General features: G+C 39.4%; 3 protein-coding genes across 3 annotated transcripts; 1 reads left to right on the plus strand and 2 right to left on the minus strand.

Annotated features, from left to right (window-relative positions):
* Window positions 1-1,677: 1,677 nt before the first annotated feature.
* On the minus strand, window positions 1,678-7,745 carry klb (klotho beta). Its single transcript, XM_014991231.2, has 6 exons — window positions 6,987-7,745; window positions 5,291-5,804; window positions 4,929-5,200; window positions 4,574-4,830; window positions 2,613-3,538; window positions 1,678-2,257 (listed from the first exon to the last, which is right to left on the minus strand). The coding sequence occupies exons 1-6, from the start codon at window positions 7,743-7,745 to the stop codon at window positions 1,833-1,835; spliced, it is 3,153 nt and encodes a 1,050-aa protein (XP_014846717.2). The 3' UTR covers window positions 1,678-1,832.
* Window positions 7,746-9,102: 1,357 nt separating this feature from the next.
* On the plus strand, window positions 9,103-14,037 carry tlr1 (toll-like receptor 1). The gene is made up of 2 exons (XM_014991232.2): window positions 9,103-9,325; window positions 10,777-14,037. Exon 2 carries the CDS (start codon window positions 10,784-10,786, stop codon window positions 13,190-13,192), a length of 2,409 nt encoding a protein of 802 aa, XP_014846718.2. The 5' UTR covers window positions 9,103-9,325; window positions 10,777-10,783; the 3' UTR covers window positions 13,193-14,037.
* Window positions 13,948-22,491, minus strand: ints10 (integrator complex subunit 10). Its single transcript, XM_014991236.2, has 17 exons — window positions 21,758-22,491; window positions 21,609-21,676; window positions 21,425-21,528; window positions 20,838-20,977; window positions 20,668-20,749; window positions 20,437-20,577; window positions 20,183-20,357; window positions 19,834-20,003; window positions 19,610-19,749; window positions 19,319-19,472; window positions 19,119-19,201; window positions 18,119-18,274; window positions 17,164-17,272; window positions 16,277-16,356; window positions 16,018-16,180; window positions 15,793-15,886; window positions 13,948-14,396 (listed from the first exon to the last, which is right to left on the minus strand). Exons 1-17 carry the CDS (start codon window positions 21,884-21,886, stop codon window positions 14,240-14,242), a joined length of 2,145 nt encoding a protein of 714 aa, XP_014846722.1. The 5' UTR covers window positions 21,887-22,491; the 3' UTR covers window positions 13,948-14,239.
* Between the last annotated feature and the right edge of the window lie 178 nt (window positions 22,492-22,669).

The raw sequence follows: 22,669 nt of genomic DNA on the forward strand, positions 1-22,669 counted from the left end.
CCATTGGTAGATCAATTTACAATGAAAACCCATTATTATTTTTATTATTATTATTATTATTATTATTATTATTATTATTATTATTATTATTTATTTATTTATTTATTTATTTATTTATTTACCTAAACCTAAAAAAGACTAAATTAAAAGAGCCGTTATATAACAAATAATAAAATGAGATAAAAATAAGAAATAACGTGTTTAACAGTTTGCATGTTATTTAAAAAAGCCAAACTCTGATTTTTTAAAAAAATTATTTATTAATAATTAAAATAAATTAGGTAAAATAACAGGTAGTCAAAATAACAATATAGATTACAATTATCTACATGAAAGGCTAAATGTTTTTTCTACTTTTAATCCCACAGACTTTAAAAGAATGTACACCATCTTGTTGGGAAACGTAAGCTATTTTATGTAAATCAAATTTTCTTTCATCACATATTTTCCCACTGTACAGTTTAGCAGCACTTCATATCCGAAGTTTAAAAGTGACAAAAACTAACAAAAACTCAACAAACACAACAGGGTCACGTCTTTCATGCATAGTTTCCTTCTGGCAACTTCTTTGTCTATAAAAAGCCTGAACTCTTTATTGGCTCCGGTGCAGTTGCATTAAATCCTTCAAAGATCTGCTGCGACCTTGCATTTCATGTTTCTTGTTTTTTTTTCTCACAGCAGACTTCCAGAATGATTGTTTCATCTCAGAATCACGTAATAACACCAGATGGCACTGTTGTTCCATCCCAGGAGAATTACACAGCGTGACGAACGCTTGACTAAGGACGACCAGACTTCTTCGTATAAAAACTAGAACTGCACACAATTAAATAAAAAATTACATCAGAGTAACACACACACACACACACACACACACACACAACAAAAACATTATAATAAATGTACAATTTTCATGAAGTTACTTCATGTTGTTTTCAGTACTGAATGCCTTAGGCAGGTTTAGAAATTGTCAGTATAGTAATCTGTAAAGGTGTAAGTAATCACACACTTGAAGTAGACTAATTTTTTTTAGAACCTGGTTAAAAGACAGTCTTTTTCAGTGATTTCATGTTTGGTCATTTCACAAGCACAAACTTGAATGTACTCTTTGGACTTGAAGCAACATGCCAATAAAAAACTGACATCAACACGTTGATATGTTGTGAGGATACTTCTCCTCACTAGTGACAGGGAAGCTGGCTAGGAAGATGAATTAAGCTAAATTTGGGGTGATACTGTAAAAAATCTTGGCATAGAGTAGGGGTTCTAGTTGCAGAAAGATCACTCAAAGTTACAATGAGATGGTCTGGATAAAAACATATTCATGTGCTACACTGACCCTCCCTGACACAAAATCCAATTTAGAATCTGTGGCAGAATTTAGAACTGGATAATCACAGGTTCTCTTCATCCAGTTTCCAGACATGCAAAGATACCCCGGATGATACAAACCATTGCTTTGATTGGTTGACTACAAATGTAGGCCACACCTTTTAGGTTTTTGCTTTTAGAAAAAAAAACAAAAACAAAGAAGAAACATTGTGCTCCTTCTATTTCACCATTATCTGCTAGTCTATCAAGTAGAGCAAAAAAACACAGTACATTGAAGTCTATGTCTGCAAAGTGACAAAATATGAAAAAGTTAAAACACAGTGTATACTTTCTTTTTGTCGTGACTATCTAAGAACAATTGTTTTGACATGTTTTGTGACATACATTACAAGTGAACTCATTTGTCACTTCAAGAAAAGTAGACACTAATGATGGACACAGGTGGATTTTGTGGTTCTTCTCTGCATTTTTTCTGGTACAAATTCAGGTCCTTACTACAGTTAGTATCTAACATCAGGACATATGCAATATGCTGATGCTTTATTTCTTCTCCTTCGGTTCTCTTTCCTCTTCTTCCTCCGTCTGTCGTGTTTTTTATTCCTCTTGCTGATAACAATGAAGATGATGAGTGCAGCTAGCATGCCAGACGTTATTAGAAGGCAGCCCCCAAAGACCAGCATTGGTTTGTTCTTCAACATCCACTCACACGTCAAACATTTTTCCTGCTGCTCAGTGAATCTACACGGCTGCGTTGTGCTATTGTTAGAAGAACCACTGTTAGAGATGATTTCTCTGTATAATGCGACAGAGGCCTTGGCTTTGGATTGGTGCTGGGTTGAGGTGAAAAGACCAAACAGAGGGGCATGTCGATCTTGGAGCTTCCACACATAGAAACCTTGCAAGTTGACTCCATCAAGATGGTAAGCTGAGAGTAAAGGAAAGAGAAAGTAAAAATTAGAGTTTTATTTATTTATTTTTTTAACTCTGAGGGGTTTCTTCATTATCCAACATGGGAACAAATTGGTTCACTGTATGGTTCACTATCAGCAAAATATGGAACAATAATCAGAGCTGTAGCCTCAGCAATTGCCTCTCCCTTCCTTTATGGTTTGATTACGTTCATGCCATCTCATTAAGTCTGACTTTTATGGCAGGAACCAATACAGTCATTAAAGCTGTACTACCCAGGGGGACAGATCTCTGTTTCGACATCCGTAACAAAAGTCTGTTCATGTGTTTCTTACACCCAATAATTCCACAAGACATTCAAGGTAGCTTACCTTTGAGAGCTTCCTGTAGATAACTCCTGAGGTAATACTGCCTGAGGTTATCCTCAAATGAAGCTTGGTCATCAATCCCACTGGCTGTGACAATGATAGGCAGAGTTCTGCCATACCTCTGATTCACCCATTTCAGCATCTTCCGTAGACCCCAGGGTACCAGAGCCTGCCCCAAGCTGGAGGACGGCCAGGTGGGGTCTGAGAAAGTTACACAGTCATGCTCGGGTGCTGGTTTTCTTTGGAGGGTGTCCTGTGTGTGAGGATTTGGAGAAACTAAACGTGTTGTAAAATGATTCAAGGCAATAAAACTCAATGCCCCATTGAGCTCCTGTCTCTCAGTTGTGGTAAAATGAGGAAGAGGTGATTTGGGAAGTCCAAATACTCTTGCTCTTTCATCCAGGTATTCCCTCATTTCAGAGGGGTATTTCCCCTTTTTCTTCTCATCTCTTGTCCCAAGCAATGGATCCAAGAAGAATCCAAGTTCAAACAGCAGAAATCTTTCTGTTGCCACTGTATGTGACTCTACAAAAGGGTTACCTGGGATGGCCCAATCAGCATGTAGAGCGAGAGACACCAGTGATCTCTGTTCACCGAAATACTCCCTCTCATGTAACCTCCAGGCTTTGGCATGGGCTATTAGCAGATTATGAGCGGCTTGATGCCTCTCTGTGACATTGGAATATATATCTATGAGTCTGTTTGGCTCATTGATGGTGATCCAGTAGTGAACCCAGGTACCCAGCTCCTGGTAACAAAGTGCTACATATTCTTGAAAAGCTCCCACTGTCGTGTAATTCAGCCAACCGCCAGACCCATGCAGTGGCCCTGGCAAACCCAAGTTCGGAGCTCTGTGTGTTGGATGGTACAGGATGACCATAGCTTCCAGGTTTAGCTTCTTGATCTCTGTCAGCACACAGCGGTAGTACCTTTTGGAAGTATAGAGGAATATGTTATTTTTTGCACTCTGGATGACAAATTGAGAAAAAGGAAGGTCAATTAATTGTTGGGAAACGCAGTTCCTTACAAAGACTCTCATATCCCTTAAAGTGGTTCTCATTTAGACATATTGCAACACATTTCAATGTATTTCTTGCAAGTTTATGCACTAGACTAATAAAAATGTAAATAACATGAGGCAAAACAAACCATTTCCATATTAATACGTAGCTGTGGCAACAATATGTTGTCAGCATGCTCTGCTACAGTGGAGACTGGGAAGTTGTTCAGAATTAATGTGAAGGGACAGGAAAATATTTTTATCAAATATCCTTTACAAAAATAAAACTAAAAACTGTGCTGGGATGATCCAGCTCATGAATATGCTTTCATCTAAACTGTCCTATAGCAGCTCTTTAGGGCTGTTGTCCTACTAGGGGCTGAACCAATTTAAGATTGAGATTTAAAAACCTAAGGGAAATTCTCATGGCATCTATTTCACAAATACTTTCTTACTATTACTCTTCTATAAAGGCCATTTCTCTGTAACAAACAATTTGGGGTTGTTCTTTTCTGCCTGAGCTGTGGATCTCTGCAGCTTCTCCAGAGTAATAGTTTTCCTTTTGACTGGTTATTTGATCAATACCTAGCCTTTATGAGGCCTTACTCTTTCCATTCTTGTTTGATGGATAGAACAGTGCAACTGGTAACACTAAATTATATTTTAGGGTATCATAGTAAACATGACTGAATACAAATGCAAGCCACGCAAGACAATTTCTAGTTTTACTTGTTGGAAAAAATATGCTGAAAACCATTTATCAGAAGAAAAAAAATAATAATAATAAATACTCAGGCGCTTCAAGTTGTACTGTGACAAAATGTCAAAACTTAATGTAATATTAATATTCTGTAAGACACTTAAAATTTTCGCTGTAAAAGTGTTTCCATTAAAATCTATTAAATTAAAGTAAGCAGACTCTTTCCATCCACACTCAGAGGTTTGTGTGTTTGTTGAGCTCTACCTCAGGGCTTCGGTGTTTACATTTGAGCGGCTTCCCTCGGGTAAAATGAGAGACCAGTTAAGAGCGAAGCGGTAATGAGATGCCCCAGTGGATGCAAACAAGCGGAGATGGTTGCGAATAGCCAGATAATCTGTGCACTGGGCAGTTCTGGTGTTAAGCTTCACCCCTGGGAGTGGTTGCAGCGATCCGTCCCCTGTGAGGTTCCAGCTGTATACGTGAGGGTCAGAAAACTGTGGGGAGAAAGGGTGGAACCGGACCTGCAAAGCAGCAAATAATTAAGAAAACAATTAATGAATGATCTACCAGAATTTGTTTTGCTTTCTTTAATTGTAACTCGTAAAACGATGCGTTTTACCTGCAGTGTAGAGTCTGCTATCCCCCAGTGAAATTTACAAGGAAAATGGCCTTTAAGATCTGTTGATGAGTTTTCATCAGCTGGAAAACCATTGTCAGTGACAATTTGCTTGAAGTATTGAGCCGTGGTCTTGGGAACCCTGGTTCTGTTTGGTTGATTGAAGTCAACGTAGAAAAGACCTCTTCTTACACTGTAGCCATAATTCCACTCAAATCCATCCAACAATGACCAGGCTGAGTAGCCAAACACCTGCACACCATCAAACTTGATGGCTAAAATAAAAATGAAAAGACTTCAGTATTTACTTTCTAAGAACTAGATGTGCTATTTAAGAGTTTAGATCCAAGAGATTTCATATTTACCCTGTAGGACTTGGTTGATAAAACTTTTCATCAGGTAGATGGCAACTGTGTCTTCTCTTCCAACACTGGCGTCAGAGAACCACCCCCCTTCTGCCACCAGTACGCTTGGGTTCCCGTACTCTAGTTTTATCCAGCCCAGGAGGCGTCGCAGGTCCGGGGTGATGCTCTGCCCATTGTGTAACAGGTTCTGGCCAAGACGGAAATTGTTTGGCCCAAACGACAGAGCAAAAAAGTCAGCTGTTTTCTGCACCCAGAGCTTCTCTTCAGGGGTGAACATGGGCATGAGACCGGCATATTTTATTTTGAGAGAGACTGGATAGTCCCCAGCACCAAAGATGGGATCAGCAAACCATCCAAGAATGGCCTCCATGGACTGCTGACAGAGAGCCACGTTGGCAGCTGTAGGCTGGCCTCTGTGGGGTTCAACCCAGTGGGAACCTAAAACAATGGATACTTTACCCCTCTGAGTTGGACGGAAGTGACTGTTGTATGTCTGCCATGCTTTGGCGTGTGCCTAAAAACAACAATACAGACTCTGTAAGGATGTTGTTAATTTGTTGGCAAAATACTAAAACAGTACAAAAGCAGTTCAACTAATAAAATTCATCTTACCTGGATACCTGTTACATGTGACAGCCTGAATAGATTTTATGGTATTTTGTAAAAATCTCGCAATATTAAAATGTTACAAACTTTATTCTCTGTTCTCTACTTCTCTATTTAAAATAGAAAAATATTAAATAGAGATAAAACAAAACAAATGTTAAATACCTTTTTAAATATTAATACACAGTGGCCTGCAAGAGTATGATTACACTTTGAACATACTTTGTCTAATTACAACCACAGACTTCAGTGTATTGTAAAGTGGAAAAAATATATTTCATTCATCTTAAAAATATTGCATGCGTTTGTATTTAGCCTCCTTTGCTCTGACCAAATAACATTCAAGGGGAATACTTTTGCAGGGCTTTCTACACAAGACTACATCAAATCCTTTATTTAAAGAAAATAAGTGATTTGATATTCATACATATTTCGCTTGATATGTATGATATATTAGCATGACATATCAAGCTAATATGTCATGCTTGATAGATTTTTTTTGAATAGGGCAGAAAAAGAAGTACATTTGTTACAGCATTTTAATCAGTATGAGGAAGTGGAAAATCACTATTTACTTATTCTATCTGCTTGGTGTTAGCTGGGAGCGGACCAGCTGTGCTTGACTGCATAAACGTAAGTGAGTATTAATGAGGCGTATCTCCGTGACTTCCTGACACTCACACACACGCAGATTCCCTCCACCACAAAAGTGCTGATGTGGTGGACTTTGACCCCAGTGTCTCTTTAAGTGTCTTGTTTACTTATCACAAAACCTGTCAATATGAATATAGCCAACCAATCGTCAGGAAGATAAAACCACCAGTGAGTGGGGATGTTTTGTGGATTATTGCCTTAATTGTATGCAGTAGTTATGTTGGATTAAGAGACTTGTAAAAGTCAGTAACAGACCACCGATCTGGTCTGTGTTTGCTACTCTGTCCTGTGACCTAACAGCCTTTCTGGAGATATAAACATTCATTGACTATCATAAAATGATAAAGCTGTAGGAGTTCAAAGTTTGCTCACAGACTGTGTGTGTGATCTTATAAACTGTACAAAGAAAGTTGTTGAGTAACCCTGCACGACTCACCCTAATCAGGTTATGGGCTACAGTGAGAGAGCCGGAGACCCCCCCTTTTTCTCCAGGAGCGTGCACGCCTGTCCCGTACCCTTGCACGGCCACCAGGTACGGGTTGTGCATTGTGAGCCAGTATTTAACACGACTCCCAAACGTTTTGAAACAAAACGTCGCGTACTGCTCAAAAAGCTCCACTAACGTGTTATTTTTCCAGCCTCCATATTGATCCTGGAACACCTGTGGTAGGTCCCAATGGTAGAGAGTCACAATAGGCTCAATTTTCTTTTCTAGCAGCCTCTCTATGAGGCGACTGTAGTGATCCACAGCAGCTGCATTGGGCTCGCCAGTGGCATTGCCTTCAGGGAAAAGTCTGGGCCAGGAAAGGGAGAAAGTGTATGATCTTACACCGAGATATCCCAGTGCCTCTACATCTTCTTCCCAGCAGTTGTAGCTGTCACTTGTCACATCTGCAGTCTCTCTGGGAAAATAGTCACTGGTGGAGGAGTGGGTGAAATGGTCCCAAATGGAGATGCCTTTCCCATCCTGGTTCCAGGCGCCTTCATTTTGGAAGGCCGATGTACCTGAGCCCCAGATGAACCCCGGGGGGAAGGTGTCCTGAAGAAAAGACTGGTCTTTGCTAATGGGGCTCGGTTTAGGTCGCTGCCAGATACTCCTGCCTTCCCCAGGAGAACAGACCGCCCGGTCCCAAGCGAACGTCAACAACAGAAGGGAAACCAAAAGGTGTGTGTGACAGGAAGGATGGTTCAGCATACTGAAGGAGTCCACTTTGTCTTTAAAATCCACTTTGAAGACAGCAGGTGCCAGTCAGCTTCACCATGATAAGTCCTTTTCTAGCTGAACGTAGATCCATTGTAAGTGAAAGAAAAACAGAGAAACAAAGAGAGAGGGACATTGGAAGCCTCAAGGTGCTGCTGTGTCCATCTGACAACCTGGTCTGTCTCTCCCTATCTGTCTCTCCCTCTGTGTACTTCTGCTCCCACTCAGCCCCTCCCTGCAACATAGATTCACACATACAAAGGTTGACTCATACCCAAGCAAGCTGCTATTGTCTTACAACAGATTAATTCTTACTTAAGCAAAGTAATAGAAAAGTCTGATTATATCATCAAATGTAAAAGCAAAGAGTAAGACCTCATTACACTTTGTGACTGTATTATTAATGACTTGTTCTTCTTTGGGGTATTTTTCTACACAGAACATCCTCGTGTCAATAATTAGCTTGTACTCTGATCCTGAAGAAATACTCCTCTGGAAACCCTTCTTAGTGATGAGGTTTGAATTAATAGTTGCCAAATGTTCATGACGAATAAACAAATTAGGTTAATTTTTAGCCGATTTACAAGAGATGATCCAAGGTGTTTTCCTTTTTCATTGTTTTTCTTATTGTAAGAGGTGGTAAGGACGTTTGCAGTGTTCCCACCCTGATCTGACCTAATGGTACCAGGTGACAACAAACACACCGCATTATCTGACTTTATTAAATTTAGCTCTCCTCTCTGTGTATGTGCCAGTCAGTCACCCAAGGCAAAAATCGCACAGGGTGGCAGAGGAAATTGCTGGGATATGTGTGTCTTAAAAATAAAAAAAGGCCTTTCCATCACAGTTAAAGCACATCAAAAAATGATTCCACCTTGTCCAGCGGCAGAGATTGTAGTAAGGTAAACAACACAGTCACTCTGCTTCAAGGGATCGAGGCGTAAGCAAATTAAAAAGTGACAAATGTCTATTTACTATCCCCACTGCCATTATTGGGTCACCATGACGCTAAAGGATGGAAACTGCTGAAACTGAGTTGATCTGTCATTTGTGAAGCTTACGTTGCGACACCTTTCTTGGAAATGAACAAAAGATTTTTTAATTTTAGACCATTAAAAATGATGAAGGAAGGTATCTTAAATGAATTATTTTAATAATTAAAGAAAATAGAACCGAATGTTCAGAAGCACTAAAATAATCAGATTTCTGTATCTGTACTGTCTTGTCAAGAGGAAGAAGTTTTCTTTGTCACTCTGTGCTGTAAATAAAACAGGAAGTGAAAACGGGATGGGGATGTGAGAGAAAAGGCACAACTGGTTAGAGAGGAGCTTTCATTTCTATATCTGTTTCACATCAATGTGGCTATTTAGTGCAACACTATTACAAATAAGGAGCAGAAGCCAATCCAACAGTAGAATTGATGCTTGTCTTTTGAGAAACCTTTTTTGTTTTTTCCACCCATTTTGTGGAAAAACCAACATTATTATGAGTAAATTGCACTTTTTCCCCATCTTTGAAAAATCAGTCTTCTGCGACTAAGATTTGGATTAAAAAGGCATCTGAAGCTGGCTCAGGTTTGTGCACTATTTCCTCTGTTTTTACAATAATATGCTTGCCAAAGATGTATGAAGTGCTTTTAATTCAAATGGTATTACAGCTACAGTTTTTTGTGTTATGTCTACAACAGCTTTACACATTCAAGCTGCAGTTTTTACCTTTTTTCTTTGTAAAATAGCTCGAGCTCAGTGCGACAGTTCTGGACAGAGTGTCTGTGAACAGTAGTTTTGTTTAGTCCTGTCACATATTCATAATTGGTTTTAGTTCTAACTTTGTTTGGGTCATTCTAACACACAACAAGCTATAATCTAAACCATTCCACTATAGCACTTACTGTATATTTAGGGTTGTTTTCCAAAATTCACTGTATAATTAGCATGAAGGAAATCATGAAAAACTGTTATATGGTTGTATATTCAGCTATTTGGTTTCAGTCAGTACCAATGTTTGCTACAGAATAACTTACTATGATATAACTGTAAATAAATTCCTGTAATGATCATAGTATATAGCCCTGATACAAGTCAATATATAAAAAATTATATTAAGTCAATGATTCATTTCTTTGAGTGTATTTGACTGATGTCGTGATAGTTTCTTTAAGAACAATTCTGAACGTTTCTTTTTTTTTTCCATTAACTACAGTGTTAGTTTTCTGTCGGTGAGACAATGGCGTCCTCTAGTGTTACTAGATCTTGCTAAAATGAAACCATGCAAGTATCAGTCAGATCTGTGTGCACATATAAATATCTAGTCTGTGAAAGGTGGGTAGTAACTACTTAGTTACATTTACTGGAGTAATGTTTTGGAAGAAATGTACTAAAGGGTTGTATTATTTGATCCACACTAACTTTAGTTTGTTTAAAGGTAAAACATTCATCCCATATAATCTTACATGTCAGGAGAGACACGTTGGATTGCATCCCAAAGCAAATAACGTTGACTAAATGCATCATCACAGTATTGTTTTACATTTACTTGAGTAATATTATCATGAAGTATCACTGCTCTTACTTGAGTGATATTCTGCTGTTTGGTTTTGAGAGTTCTGGTATATAATCTTGTTATTTTTTTCAGTACTGTTAAAATTGATATTAAATATCCACATGTACAGCAATGTTAGAGAAACACAGACTTCCATAGAGTGAGATGTGCACACATGATTGCATACAAACTGCACCTTCCAGTATTTTCTGAAGCAAGAATAATAATAATGATTGGGACCACAAATTACTTTCCTTCCACTACAGGAGAACCAATGGGATACACCAATTGTAACATGGCAATATTTGAAAAAGTTTAAGTTGGAAGTATTTTTTTTTGTTTGTTTCAAAAGGCTTTAAGTAAAAGCAGGATACATTAAACGTTTCTTCTACATTAAAAACTTGAATCAAGGTGAAGTAAGCAGGAAATGTTGCAGGGACACTGTCACAGTGGTATTAATCCACATTATCTTCCATTTATCCAGACAGGCGATGGGGCCATCGACTGCATTCCTCTGGGCAGCGGCCGTGTTGGTGATGCTGCAGATGTGTACTTCAACCCATGACAGCATCGTAGACCGATCGTCTAGAAACCTCTCCTCTGTCCCAACAGACCTGCCTCTTGCTGCAGAATATATCGACCTGTCATGCAACCACATACATCAGCTCCACAAAGGGGAATTTAAAAACACAACCCTCCTTCGGTTCCTGAACATGTCGTGGAATGGCTTGGAGCTCATTGACACAGAGACGTTTCATGACACGCCGCTTCTAGAGAATCTGGATCTGTCGCACAACGTGCTGAGGAACCTGTCAGAGCAACGTTACTTGTCATTTACAGGGAATCTCAGAGTGCTGAACATGGCATGGAACAAGTTTGAGAACATGACCTTGGGAAGAGAGTTCAGTCTCTTAAGAAAACTGGAGAGTTTAACACTTGGAGCGAAAGTCATCAGCTTGGGGGATTTCAAGAACATCGCTAACGTGACGTTATACCGCTTGACCCTTTCTCTGGAGGAGGAACTTGATTATGAAGCAAACAGCTTAATGGATATTCATGCTGAAAAAATTCAAGTAGATCTAAATGGTGGAAAAATAACCCAGAGTGAATTGCTTGCTGATGCATTGTCATTTTTTGTAGAAGTCGAAGTGAGGAATATAAGTGGGGGCTACCAATATGCAAAAACACAGCTTAGTAAAAGAGCCATAATTTCCACTCGCTCTCTTTCCGTGAGCAACATTGTAATTGACTGGGACGATTTAACTCAATTAATAAATGCCACTCTGTACACATCCATTGCCCAACTGAGCGCCTCTGATGTGGCAATAAACAAGCCCCCAATTAAAGACACCCCTGTGACAGAGACATCCTCAATGCGGTCCTTCACAGCCACACGAGCCGTTGTAACCTCCTTTTTTTTCTCTCAGGAAGCCTTGTACAACTTTTTCATCAACCTGCCAGTAGAGCACTGTGCAATCGTAGAGACTTCACTGATTCACATGACGTGTCCGAAAAAACAGAGCCCCATCCTTGAATTGGACTTCTCTTTCTGCGCGCTGTCTGATTCCATCTTCTCCAGATTCGAAGGTCAAAAAACAGTTGAATGCGAGACCCTGGGCAACGTACAAAATCTCTCTCTGGTAGGCAATAATCTGAAGAACCTACAAGTAGTGAGTCAAAGGTTGCAGTACATGAAATCTCTGCGACACCTGGACCTCAGTATCAACTCCTTTGTGTATGACGGTTCCCCTTATTGTAAGTGGCCACCGAGCATCACTGTTATGAATCTTTCTTCTGGAGGTCTAACAGATAATGTTTTTAATTGTCTACCAAAAGGGGTTGAAACACTGGACCTACAGAACAACCAGATTTCTGTAATACCACAGTTAGTCCACAAACTGCAAAATCTCTCTTCTCTGAATCTGAATGCTAACAGGCTCCGAGATCTGCCGGTATGTGATGACTTCCCAAAAATGACTGAGCTTCTGCTGAAGTCAAACTCCCTCCATGCACCTTCACTGAGAAATCTGAAAAGATGTCCTAATCTGAAAATCCTGGACGCAAGTGACAACCCATTCACCTGCACCTGCCCTCTGAGGCACTTCATTCGTCTCGGCATTCAGACCGAATATAAGAGTGGCCACTCAGGTCTTGAACTGTTAAAATGGCCAGAGGGCTACCACTGCATCTACCCCGAAGCAGCCAGGAATTCCACATTAGAAACCTTCCAGATTCCTGAGATCTCTTGCAGCGCCAGCCTTCTGGCAGCCACCATCCTGGTTCCTTCAGTAGTACTGATTGTCAGCATTTTCTTTCTGTGCCGACGTCTGGATGTGCCTTGGTACATGGGCATGATCTGGCAGTGGACCAGAGCCAAACATCGAGCGAGAATGCGGCAGCTTCGACCCGAAGACCTGGTGGGCATCGAGTTCCATGCTTTTGTGTCCTACAGCCAGCACGACGCAGACTGGGTGAAGAATTTCCTGCTTTTGAACCTCGAGGGTCCTGCAGGAGGGCTCAGAATCTGCCACCATGAAAAAGACTTTGTGCCGGGGAAAACAATTATGGAGAACATCATCACATGTGTGGAGAAAAGTCGCCGCTCAGTGTTTCTGCTCTCCGCTCACTTTGTCAAGAGTGAATGGTGCCATTATGAGCTTTACTTCGCCAGCCATCAACGTCTTTCTCAGGGGTCGGACAGCCTCGTGCTGGTGCTGCTTGAACCTCTGCCCCAGTATCTGATCCCGTCCAAGTACTACCAGCTTAAGTCTATGATGAAACGACACACGTACCTGGAATGGCCTCAGGACAAAGCCAAACACAGGCTGTTCTGGGCTAATCTGAGGGCTGCTCTGCAGGCTGACCTGCCGAGTAAACTGGTGGCAGAAACAGAAGAGTAACTCCGTAATCACCAAGATGAGTTTAGCTGATTGTTATAGTAAGATACAGAAGACCACAATAAATGTATGGCAAATATATCCACCTTGGTCAGATTTTACATATAGAAAAAAAAGTTGGAAAACAGAGGGACTAAATGAACAAACAAATTAATAGACGATTGGACAGACTGATCCAAGGAACTTGTGAATAATGGGACAGGGAAAAAAGGTGGAGCTATAGATGTTTCCCCAAACTACGTTTTCTTATTCAATACTAGCCAGTCCTACAAAATATATTGATCAGATTCTGTACTTTTCTGGAGTGCATATGAGCACTAAAGGAAGTGTGAGCTGGACAGTGTAATAAAAAGATTAGTTAGACTACAACAGTGCTTTCCAAGGTGAGCATCAGGACCAAACCTGAAACCATGAATCAAAACAGCTGTGGGGTGTTCAGGTCATAATGGAAAAGCATATTTATCCTGGAAATGTCAGACGAGATAAAAATTTTTTAAAAGTCCTTATAAATTGGGTTTTGTTGCTCTGTGTTGTCTTCGCACCCCCGTTTAATTGATGTAATAGAAATGCTTGCTGGCTGTGATTGTGAAAAGTCTTTTCCTGTTATTTTGTGACAGTAGAAATTTTGGGAATGACTTATGCTTTGGCATTGGTAAAAACGTGCAGTTTTTACTTTCTGCTTCTTTTTTTTTTCACGTTGAAGAATTACATTTTTATATAGATATGCTTGCATGACATGAAATGATGTATTATCTGCATTTTAACCAGTCAGACATTTAATGGCAACATCAATATAAACATACAGTCTGATCAAAACAGTATAGCAAAACAATAAAGAGTATCAAAAAGCATTTGAGTCTTTACTCGACATCAACACCTACACAAAATGTGTGAAGGTTGTGAAGGTTACAGTTCTCTGAAAATGACAAAAAGCACAACGGACACCCAAATTTATCCCAAACTGATAAATTGAGAAGAGAACAGTTCCACTGTTTGAGTTCTAATATAAGTCCAACTGCACTAAATCTGTGCAAATAAAAAAGCCAGGTGTTAAGGAAGAGACTGGATGATGATTATTTTCTCATTAATGCAGAAACGGTGAAGCACACTGAGTAGATTTTCTCCACAACGTGACACCTGCCTCTCCATGGCCAGGCGGAAATCCTCCTTCACTCCCTTGGTGATCCCTCGAGTCACAGTGTGGTGTCTGCAGGACGAAAATGATTAAAAAAAAATAAACATACAAACGGTCAAAAATATACTGACGGACAGAACTGACATTAATATGAGAAACACAACAAAAACACGGTCATGGTAACATCATGTTGCTTCGTTCCTTCCACACACAAAGACAATTTACATTAAACCACTTATGTTGAGTATTGTAAATAAAAACGCTATAAAAACATGTCCACAAATGGGATGAGATTGCTATGAACTGTAAAAAAAAAAACTAAACTGACTGTGCAAAAACACCGACATCATCCTCTGATAACAACAACATTGATGACCACAGAAAAGAGGGGAAATGAATTAAATTAACAAACAGCAACAGGAAATCAAAGAACAACCAACTCTTGATGCAAAATGTCCCAAATTAAAACTGGGGAGGGGATGACAAGCCTTAAAGCTGGGAATGGAGGAAGGGTGACTGGTGTGGGCGGGATGGGGACTGTGGGAGGAGGGGCCTGGGGTACCTGTCCACTGTCTGCACCCCTTGGAGCAGAAGGGTATTTAACTCCACCCCCAGGGCGGGGCTAGGGTTCCTGAGGGACAGCAACATTCAACAACTCTGTCAGTGAGAGTTAACTTAAGAATCTACAACTGCTACAGCAATGAACCAGAGAGAGTTTAAATATTGCTTTATGGCTTAGCACATACAGTCACTTACAAAAATATTAACAGCAGCTGAACGTTTTCATATTTTGTTAGGTTACTATTTGAAACATCAGTGTATGTTTCTGAGAGACTTGAATAATTGTGAAATGTAGGGAAATGATGATGGAAGTGTGGTGTGCAGATGTATTCAGCCTTCCTGAATCAATCTTTTGGAGCAAATCTTGTGAGGTAGCTTGGAACAGCTTTGCAGATCTAGAGAGTCTGCCAGAGTCTCAAGTCTTTTGCAGACTCTAACAAGATCTTTTAGGACTTCTTGTACTGAGCTCAATGCATCTTCAAATTAACTTTGACCAGCTGTCCCTTCACTGCTAAAGAAAAACACCATGATCGCATTTCACTGGGGAAATAGTGTGTGCAGGGTGAGATGCACTGTTAGTTTTCTTCCACATATAGCATTTTGCAAGTAAACCAAAAACTTCCTTTAACTCCACTTGTACTTATCAGACTTCTAATAGAGCTTTGTGAAGTTTGTGGTTCTAATGAGAAAAAAATGTGAAAAGGTTAAACGTGTATGAATATTTTTGCAAGGGACTGTTCTCCTATCTATAAGGTGGCTCCATTAACAGTTCATTTAGTCCAAAGCAACAATTTTCCCCACAAGCCAAGTCTGTGTAGCTAATCTGCTTTCATTAAAAACATCAACAGAAAGGGGAAGTGCAGAGTCACCATGCAAAGTGGAAAACTTCCATATGGTTGCCCCTTACTTAATCAGCATTCCCTGATTAGGAAGCAGCTCCAGCTGAATTCTCCCTCCCTCTGGAGTCCGCAAGTACGCAAACTCCTCCAGCATGTCAATGTCTGAGTGTAATAATGAGTTTAAGTAAACCAACATACCGGACATGACAGAAAAGCCGATGAACAAACAGGCCACGCAAATGTGTCCTTAACAACTTTGACCGTATTGTGTTTGCAGTGACAGATAAGGATACTGGTGACATAGTTGAAGAAGTTCTCATATTGGAAACTCCCTTGCTGACAGATTTTATCAACAGCCTTTAAGAACAGCATCTCTCCCTGTGGCCAGTCATGCTGCAGCAGCACCACCACATGGCCGAGAGACAGGTCGTCACGGCTGTCTGTGAAGGCTCTGAGCTGGTCAATCAAAGAAAAAAGAAGAAAAAGAATCAAAGCATCACATTTGAAAGAAATCAGTGGTTGTCATTTCAAATATTCTACTAATCCAAGTACCTTAAAGCAAGCAAGCATCAGCTGGAGACAGAAAGGTAACACAGCTCTGCTGGTGCAGGGAAGCAACCGTAGGTCATTACCTAGTTTAGGCAGATATAGAAGAATTGTTTGGATGAGTAATTAACTAATTAAACATTTTCATCATATATTTACTTTCTACATTAAAACCATCATTTTCACTTACTTATGAGATACAATATTCTACTCCTAAATGTTGTGTTTTCATAAGCTGAAACAAAGGCTTTAAAACATGACTGTGTGCAATTAATCTGTACAATGTGTTGCACTAACTCAGTGAATTGAGTTACTGGAATAAATTTACTTTTCTGTAATCTAATGTATTGAATGGTTGTAATAGTACAGAGTTTGAACAGACATTTCAGGACATAAATCCATCTTCAACAAGGAAGTAATCTATGTCACTTACAAGGCATGAACTCTTCATAACACTGAAAGTATATCAAGGTTCTACAAACATCAGGTTAAAACTTCTTCTAATACGATCCCCAATTCTTTCAGTGAACACTGTAGAAGAGCTGAAAAGATGATTTTTTTTTTCCCATTCTTACATAAAAGAATTTCTTAACAATTGTGAAAACCACTGATATTCATAGTGTGGAAACAAAGAAAAAGCTTTTCACTTGCTAAAGTAAGAAGTTTTTCTTTTTTTTTTTAAATAGACTTAGTAAGCTACAGGATGGGTAGGAAGTCGTTTCAAACACATCATGATATGTTTTTGTTAAAAATATTGATGGTAATACTGAAAACCTGTTATTTTCAGTCAGGAATATTCCACCAATAACATGATGGCCTAAACTCTATCTAATAGAAATTCAAATTGAAACCCACTAATAATCAGAATATGTGGATAAAACTATAATGCTTGCCTTTCCTGGTCTTGGATTTGATTCTGCTCACATCTTCTGGTGCTTTGGTCAGTTCTTGGTTTGGGGGAACCAGCCCACTCACAACATCTAGGAGCTTTTCACAGGCCATCTGATCAACAAAATACAACACAGTGTATATAAAGATGCAAAGGCTCATTAAAATAAACAGGAGAAAATATTTTTCTTTCCATCCATCCAATAACACGGTCATCCTTGTGGGGTTGTGAGGGAGGCTGGTGCCTATCTCCAGCAGTCAACAGGCGAGAGGCAGTGTAAACCTTGGACAGGTCACCAAAATAGTAGAAGGTTATTGCCAACTTTTTTATGCTCTTTCTAATGCTAAAATTGGTTCCCTTTTGTGACTGCAGTTCAAATAAGTCACAAAATTTGGCCAAATCAAAAACTACTTGAAATATAGTGTTCTATTAATCTCTAAAAAAGATTTTGAAAGTTAAGTTCCAAAATGTTTGTTGAAACAGAGATTTTATGCAAAAAAGATACCAAGTGCACCAACAGGAACATTTTTACCAAATGGATGACAATTTCCATTATAATTCCAGAGGGTTACACTTGTAATGTAATTGTGCATTATGTTTCTCAACCAAAATTTAATTTGGTAAACATGACCTTAAAGAAGTAGTTTTAACCAATACTGCCACCTTCAGGTCAAGTGCTGTTAGTTTTCTTTCTAGGACAAAGTTCATGGCACTTTGCTGATAAATTATTGTGACATTAAACTGGTTATATATTAGGTCAATATCCCTAAAAAACACAAAGTTACGCAATCAACTGAATACAAACTGAAAAAGACCTTTCAACCAGAGCTTAGTGCTAAAAGACGGTAAGATTGAAGACTGAATGCATTTTGTGTCAAATTTTTTAACTAACCCATGCATGCTTACCAACATGCACCGACCGAAACACTAGTAGAGTGAGATGGTGTGCATATGTTTACCCTGTACTCTCCCAGTGCATAGTGGCAGGATGCCTGCTGTATCAGGGCCCTGTGGTGCTCCAGGCTGGCCTGGCCTGTGGGGCTCTGCTGTGCAGGCTGAGGCTGCTGCACTGACGCCATCTGATGCAGGCTGGAGACGGCCTTGCGATAATGGCCCTGGGAGCAACAACCATATGCAAACACAATTAGTACAGACAAATAAATCTTGTAAGGCAGGCATGGAAAAAATAAACAGATATATAATGAAGCAAATGTTTATCTACTTAGTGTAATCAGCCCTCATAATTTATTGCATTTGCTCTAGTCACTACACAATATTAACATTTAAATATACGTCTTAGTTGCTAGTTAAATTCCCCTTAATTTCAATATGTCAAAGGATTTCTGCAACAATTGGCAAGTTAAATTCAGGACAATCTAAGATCTTTTTAAACAGTTTTGACTTGCGTTAAGACCTACAGGAATTTTGAAAAATAACAATAACTTAATCACCAAATAACTATTTATTTATTTAACTTATTACTGATTACTTAGTCAAGTTAAATAAGCCCTAATAAACTTAAATTGCAATGTCCTTGGCATGTGCCACAAGTGTCTACAGCAGTTAGTAAACTGTTCTTTTCCAGGGTTCATTGCTTCCCTACATCGTGGGACTTGTAGTTTTGTCACAGCAAAACAACAAATTCTTCAGTAAGAACTACAAATTATACAACAATACAATGCTACCAGAACATATCTCAACCACCCCCAAAGAATAAACATATCATAATATAGGATATAATGATAAACAAGCACACACGATTAAGACTTAAATACATTTAATTTAAAACTATTTAATATATTTGAAGGCCTAAAACATGGATTGAACTACTAAATTAATTACTTTTAGGAGCTTGCAGAAATCCTGATATTAAGTAAATATCTGCATTTAAAATATGCTGTGGGTAAGTTCAGAGCAGCTGACAAAGTAAGCGAACAAGGCTTTGAGCAAGATCCTTGCCTGGTGTATAATCATGTCAGAGAGGAAGATTCTGAACCAGAGCCAGCTTTCCATCTTCCATGCTGCACAGATCTTCTTGAACTCTAAAAGACATTCAGAAACAAAGTCCATTTAAATAAATAGTGATTCAATTGTCTGATCTTAAGAGCAATCTAGGTGAAGAGAATATGGAACCCAAAAACACCACAGGAATCCATTACCAGCTTCCAGACCATCGTGAGAATGGAGCAGGTCCCAACTTTCCCTCGCTGTACGGAAACTCTCCAGTGTTTCTGACCAGTTGGGCATCTCTGTCTTGTTGACCAGAATGTGTCGGCCACGGCCTTTCCCCAAACCTTCTTCATCATCGGAGCTCTACAATAATATGTCCAGAAAAAAAAAATGGAAATCACACTACGAGTGCGTTTATGTGCTCCTTTTAGTGCCAAGACAGTATTTTAAAGAAATATACCAATCTTTCTTTGCTAAAAAGATCTTAAATCTGTTCTGACCATTGTTTTCTCTCTCCCGTCAGCCAGTTTGCGTTTCTTATGTGCATGCTTCAACGTTGCTCTGTCCACCTCCACATCACTGTACACCGAACTCAAGTCCTCCACCAGGATCCATGGTCCTGAAGTCATTGCACCAACCCCTTCAAAAAAGAAATGCGCATATAAACTTATAAGATGATAAAAAGACAGAGCAAACTTTAAGTGCTTTGAGCACAGAGACTGACCCTGGAACAGTGACGGCTGTACAGCTGAGACATAGAGAAAGGCACTGCGAAAAAGGACGAGTGCAGCACAAATGACCACCTGACTGCAGTAGCGCGACCTTGTTTCTCCTTCAAGACCAGGCAGATAGCGACACAACTCTTTCACTCTTTGCAGCATGTCGATGTAACTCCTAGCACACACAGATACAAGGACCACATATTTTATCAGTTGCATAAAAACTTTCATCCCAAAATTTGTTTCCTGTGCAAACACGCCGCAAGAGTCTCTAAAAGAGTAAAAAAAATTATAAATTAGACATTTACTGGATATTTTTCATGATTCTGTCTGAGTGAGTCAAAGGGCGGCTACCTCTGTCCTTTGTCTCCCTGCCACTCGCAGCGAGCACCAACGACAGTGACGATATCAAGCAGCCTCTCCCAAGGTTCTGCTACTACTGACGATTTCTCAGACAGGCCATCAATCACAAACCGCTGGGAGCCACGAGACACTCCAGGAGACTTTAGAGTTGCACCATCTTGGCTACCTAAAAAATATAAGGCAAATAACAATGTAAGAACATAGAAACTATGATAGATCTGCAAAATGTTGGCAGGAAGGTGTACCTTGTAACTGCACATCAGATGAAGGTCCACGGGTAACATAACCGATGTAGAATTCAGCTGCTTTCAGGATATATTTCTGCATTAGGCTTGCAGGCAGACGCATGTCCATGTTGTTTATGACCAAGGGAAGGACATCACATACTACAAAAATAGAAAATTGTGTTAAAAAAAATTATGTTTCTCCCTCAAATGGCTTGGATTATATGGATTTTAATCATAACCATTACTGACCAAAAAGTTTTCTGAAACAGTTGACAGGAGTCTCCACATTTTCTGATGCCTCTGCCTCCAGCAAAGTCTCGCCTAAATTGACCTAACAACACAAAGCACACCACTAAACAGGTTACACTGGATTCACATCTCAAAACATTAAGAGTTGCTGGAAAGGTGTTATTGCACACCCCGTGCTGGACGACAGACTCTGGAAAGCGCTTCAGAAGGAGCAGCAGCATCTCTGCCTTCTCCAAGGTGTTGAAGCACTGCTCTGTGGCTTTCAGCAGCATCTCACACTGCACACGGCCAGGCAGCGTCTCAAAAAGAGCTGGGCAAGGGAAAAAGACAAACACATATGGTCGTCAGTGATACATCTTAATAAGAATCTGTGAAACAACTTTTAAACAATGCTGTACACAATGAGCTTAAATAATTTTGCAAAAAAGAATAGAGAAAATCCTCAACTTTCCATAAACTGGTAGGTACTTCCCCTCAAAATACAACAAAAGCTACAAATGCCACAAAAGGCAGCTCTATAAAGTACTGCTAGAATGTTTAATAGGTTCTTAGGACACTTTTCAGTATTTCAGTGTGAAATATATAAAAAAGGGAAAATTTAAAAGCATCTATTATTTTCGTTCCACTCTTCAATTATCTACTATTTTATGTTAGTGTGTCACAAAAGTCCCAATGAAAGCAGTTTATTGTGGTGGTGCGACAAGCTGTGATAAAAGTTCAATAAGTATTCCTATTTTGCAAGGTATTGTTGTCTCACCTCTTAGAAATTGTGCATGTTTGTCCTGAGAGTCACTGCGGAGGGCAGCTGTGATGACACTGATCTCACGCCACACAATCGGCTGATCTGGAAAGTTTATGAACCTATTGGGGGAACACATGGTTGGCAACTTTTAGCACAAGCTGGACATAAGATGGTAACTGAATCCCGTGCTGTAACTCACATGTCATACAGTAGTCTCCCAGCCGAAGCTGTCCTCTCTGCATTGCGTTCAATGATGTACATTTCATACTGTAAAAACAGCAAGCGAAACGAGCTTCTAAGCAATCATGACAGAGGTACGTTCTGCTACAAATGGATGCTTAATGTTACCTGTATGTTGAAATCTGTTGGGTATAGGGTTCTGGCTGTTATTAGCCATGCCTTGGCCGCGCAGGGATCATCAGAAACCAACTCCCGGGCTCTTTTAACCAAAAACTCACAGTCTTTTTGCGCCGACATTTCATTAATCTATTATTTTTCATTAAATTAGACTAATAAACAAAGAAACCACACCAACAGTCGAGACTGAGGCAAAGACAAGGATTCTCCACATGCGCAAATACATTAACGGCTGTATTAAAGACTAATAACGACAGATAGCCGCTCTCTGCAAAATATAAATAAACTGCTAGCAAAAAAAAAAACGTTATTTAGCTAGCTATAGCTACCCGAATTTAAGTTGATATCTATGCAATAACAGGCCATACAGAAATTCTAAATTATAAATACGTCTTGCATGAATATAGAAAGCAAATACTACACTTAGAAAATAATAAAGCATTAAAAACCACCGTGAGTTAGCCAAAGCTAGGCTAGCTTCGATTTAGCCTAGCTAAATAGAAGAAGGCTAACATCTTCTTCTATTTGTTTAAAGATAGTTGGAATTGATATAGAAGGTGCCCCACCGCCACCTTCTGTTCAATGAGCAAATCGCAGACTTTGTTGACAGTTTATAATTTGACGTCAAAACGTTCAAGTGATTATAAGAAGCTCCAGTTAAAACATTGACACACATTCATAAAATTATTTAAGGAGAAATATTTGGAAACAAGGGTAGAAAGTTAGGGTATTAATATATAAAAACACACAGAGTTATTTATAGTGCAAACAACTGAATAACAAATTGATCTTTAAATTAGGAACTCCAAATCTCCAAGTAAAAATACTTGCAATTGAACTAAAACTACCAATTTAAGCCATTTTCTTTTTCTTTCTGAGAGCATGGATAAAACAGTAGTTCTA

This window comes from Poecilia mexicana, unplaced genomic scaffold (genome assembly GCF_051168715.1).
Source record: "Poecilia mexicana isolate PSO_F unplaced genomic scaffold, ASM5116871v1 scaffold_10, whole genome shotgun sequence".
Taxonomy (NCBI): domain Eukaryota; kingdom Metazoa; phylum Chordata; class Actinopteri; order Cyprinodontiformes; family Poeciliidae; genus Poecilia; species Poecilia mexicana.

What these genes read in the sequence shown, in the direction of transcription:
- ints10 (XM_014991236.2), bottom strand. Translation starts at nt 21,886, where the DNA reads ATGTCGGCGCAAAAAGACTGTGAGTTTTTGGTTAAAAGAGCCCGGGAG. An exon ending in ACATGCACAATTTCTAAGAG is followed by an intron (nt 20,978 to 21,424) that starts GTGAGACAACAA and finishes TCCCTTGCCCAG; the next exon opens with CTCTTTTTGAGACGCTGCCT. An exon ending in AGTCTGTCGTCCAGCACGGG is followed by an intron (nt 20,750 to 20,837) that starts GTGTGCAATAAC and finishes TTGTGTTGTTAG; the next exon opens with GTCAATTTAGGCGAGACTTT.
- klb (XM_014991231.2), bottom strand. Translation starts at nt 7,745, where the DNA reads ATGCTGAACCATCCTTCCTGTCACACACACCTTTTGGTTTCCCTTCTG. An exon ending in TAGCCCATAACCTGATTAGG is followed by an intron (nt 5,805 to 6,986) that starts GTGAGTCGTGCA and finishes TGTTGTTTTTAG; the next exon opens with GCACACGCCAAAGCATGGCA. An exon ending in TAGCAGACTCTACACTGCAG is followed by an intron (nt 4,831 to 4,928) that starts GTAAAACGCATC and finishes GCTGCTTTGCAG; the next exon opens with GTCCGGTTCCACCCTTTCTC.
- tlr1 (XM_014991232.2), top strand. Translation starts at nt 10,784, where the DNA reads ATGGGGCCATCGACTGCATTCCTCTGGGCAGCGGCCGTGTTGGTGATG.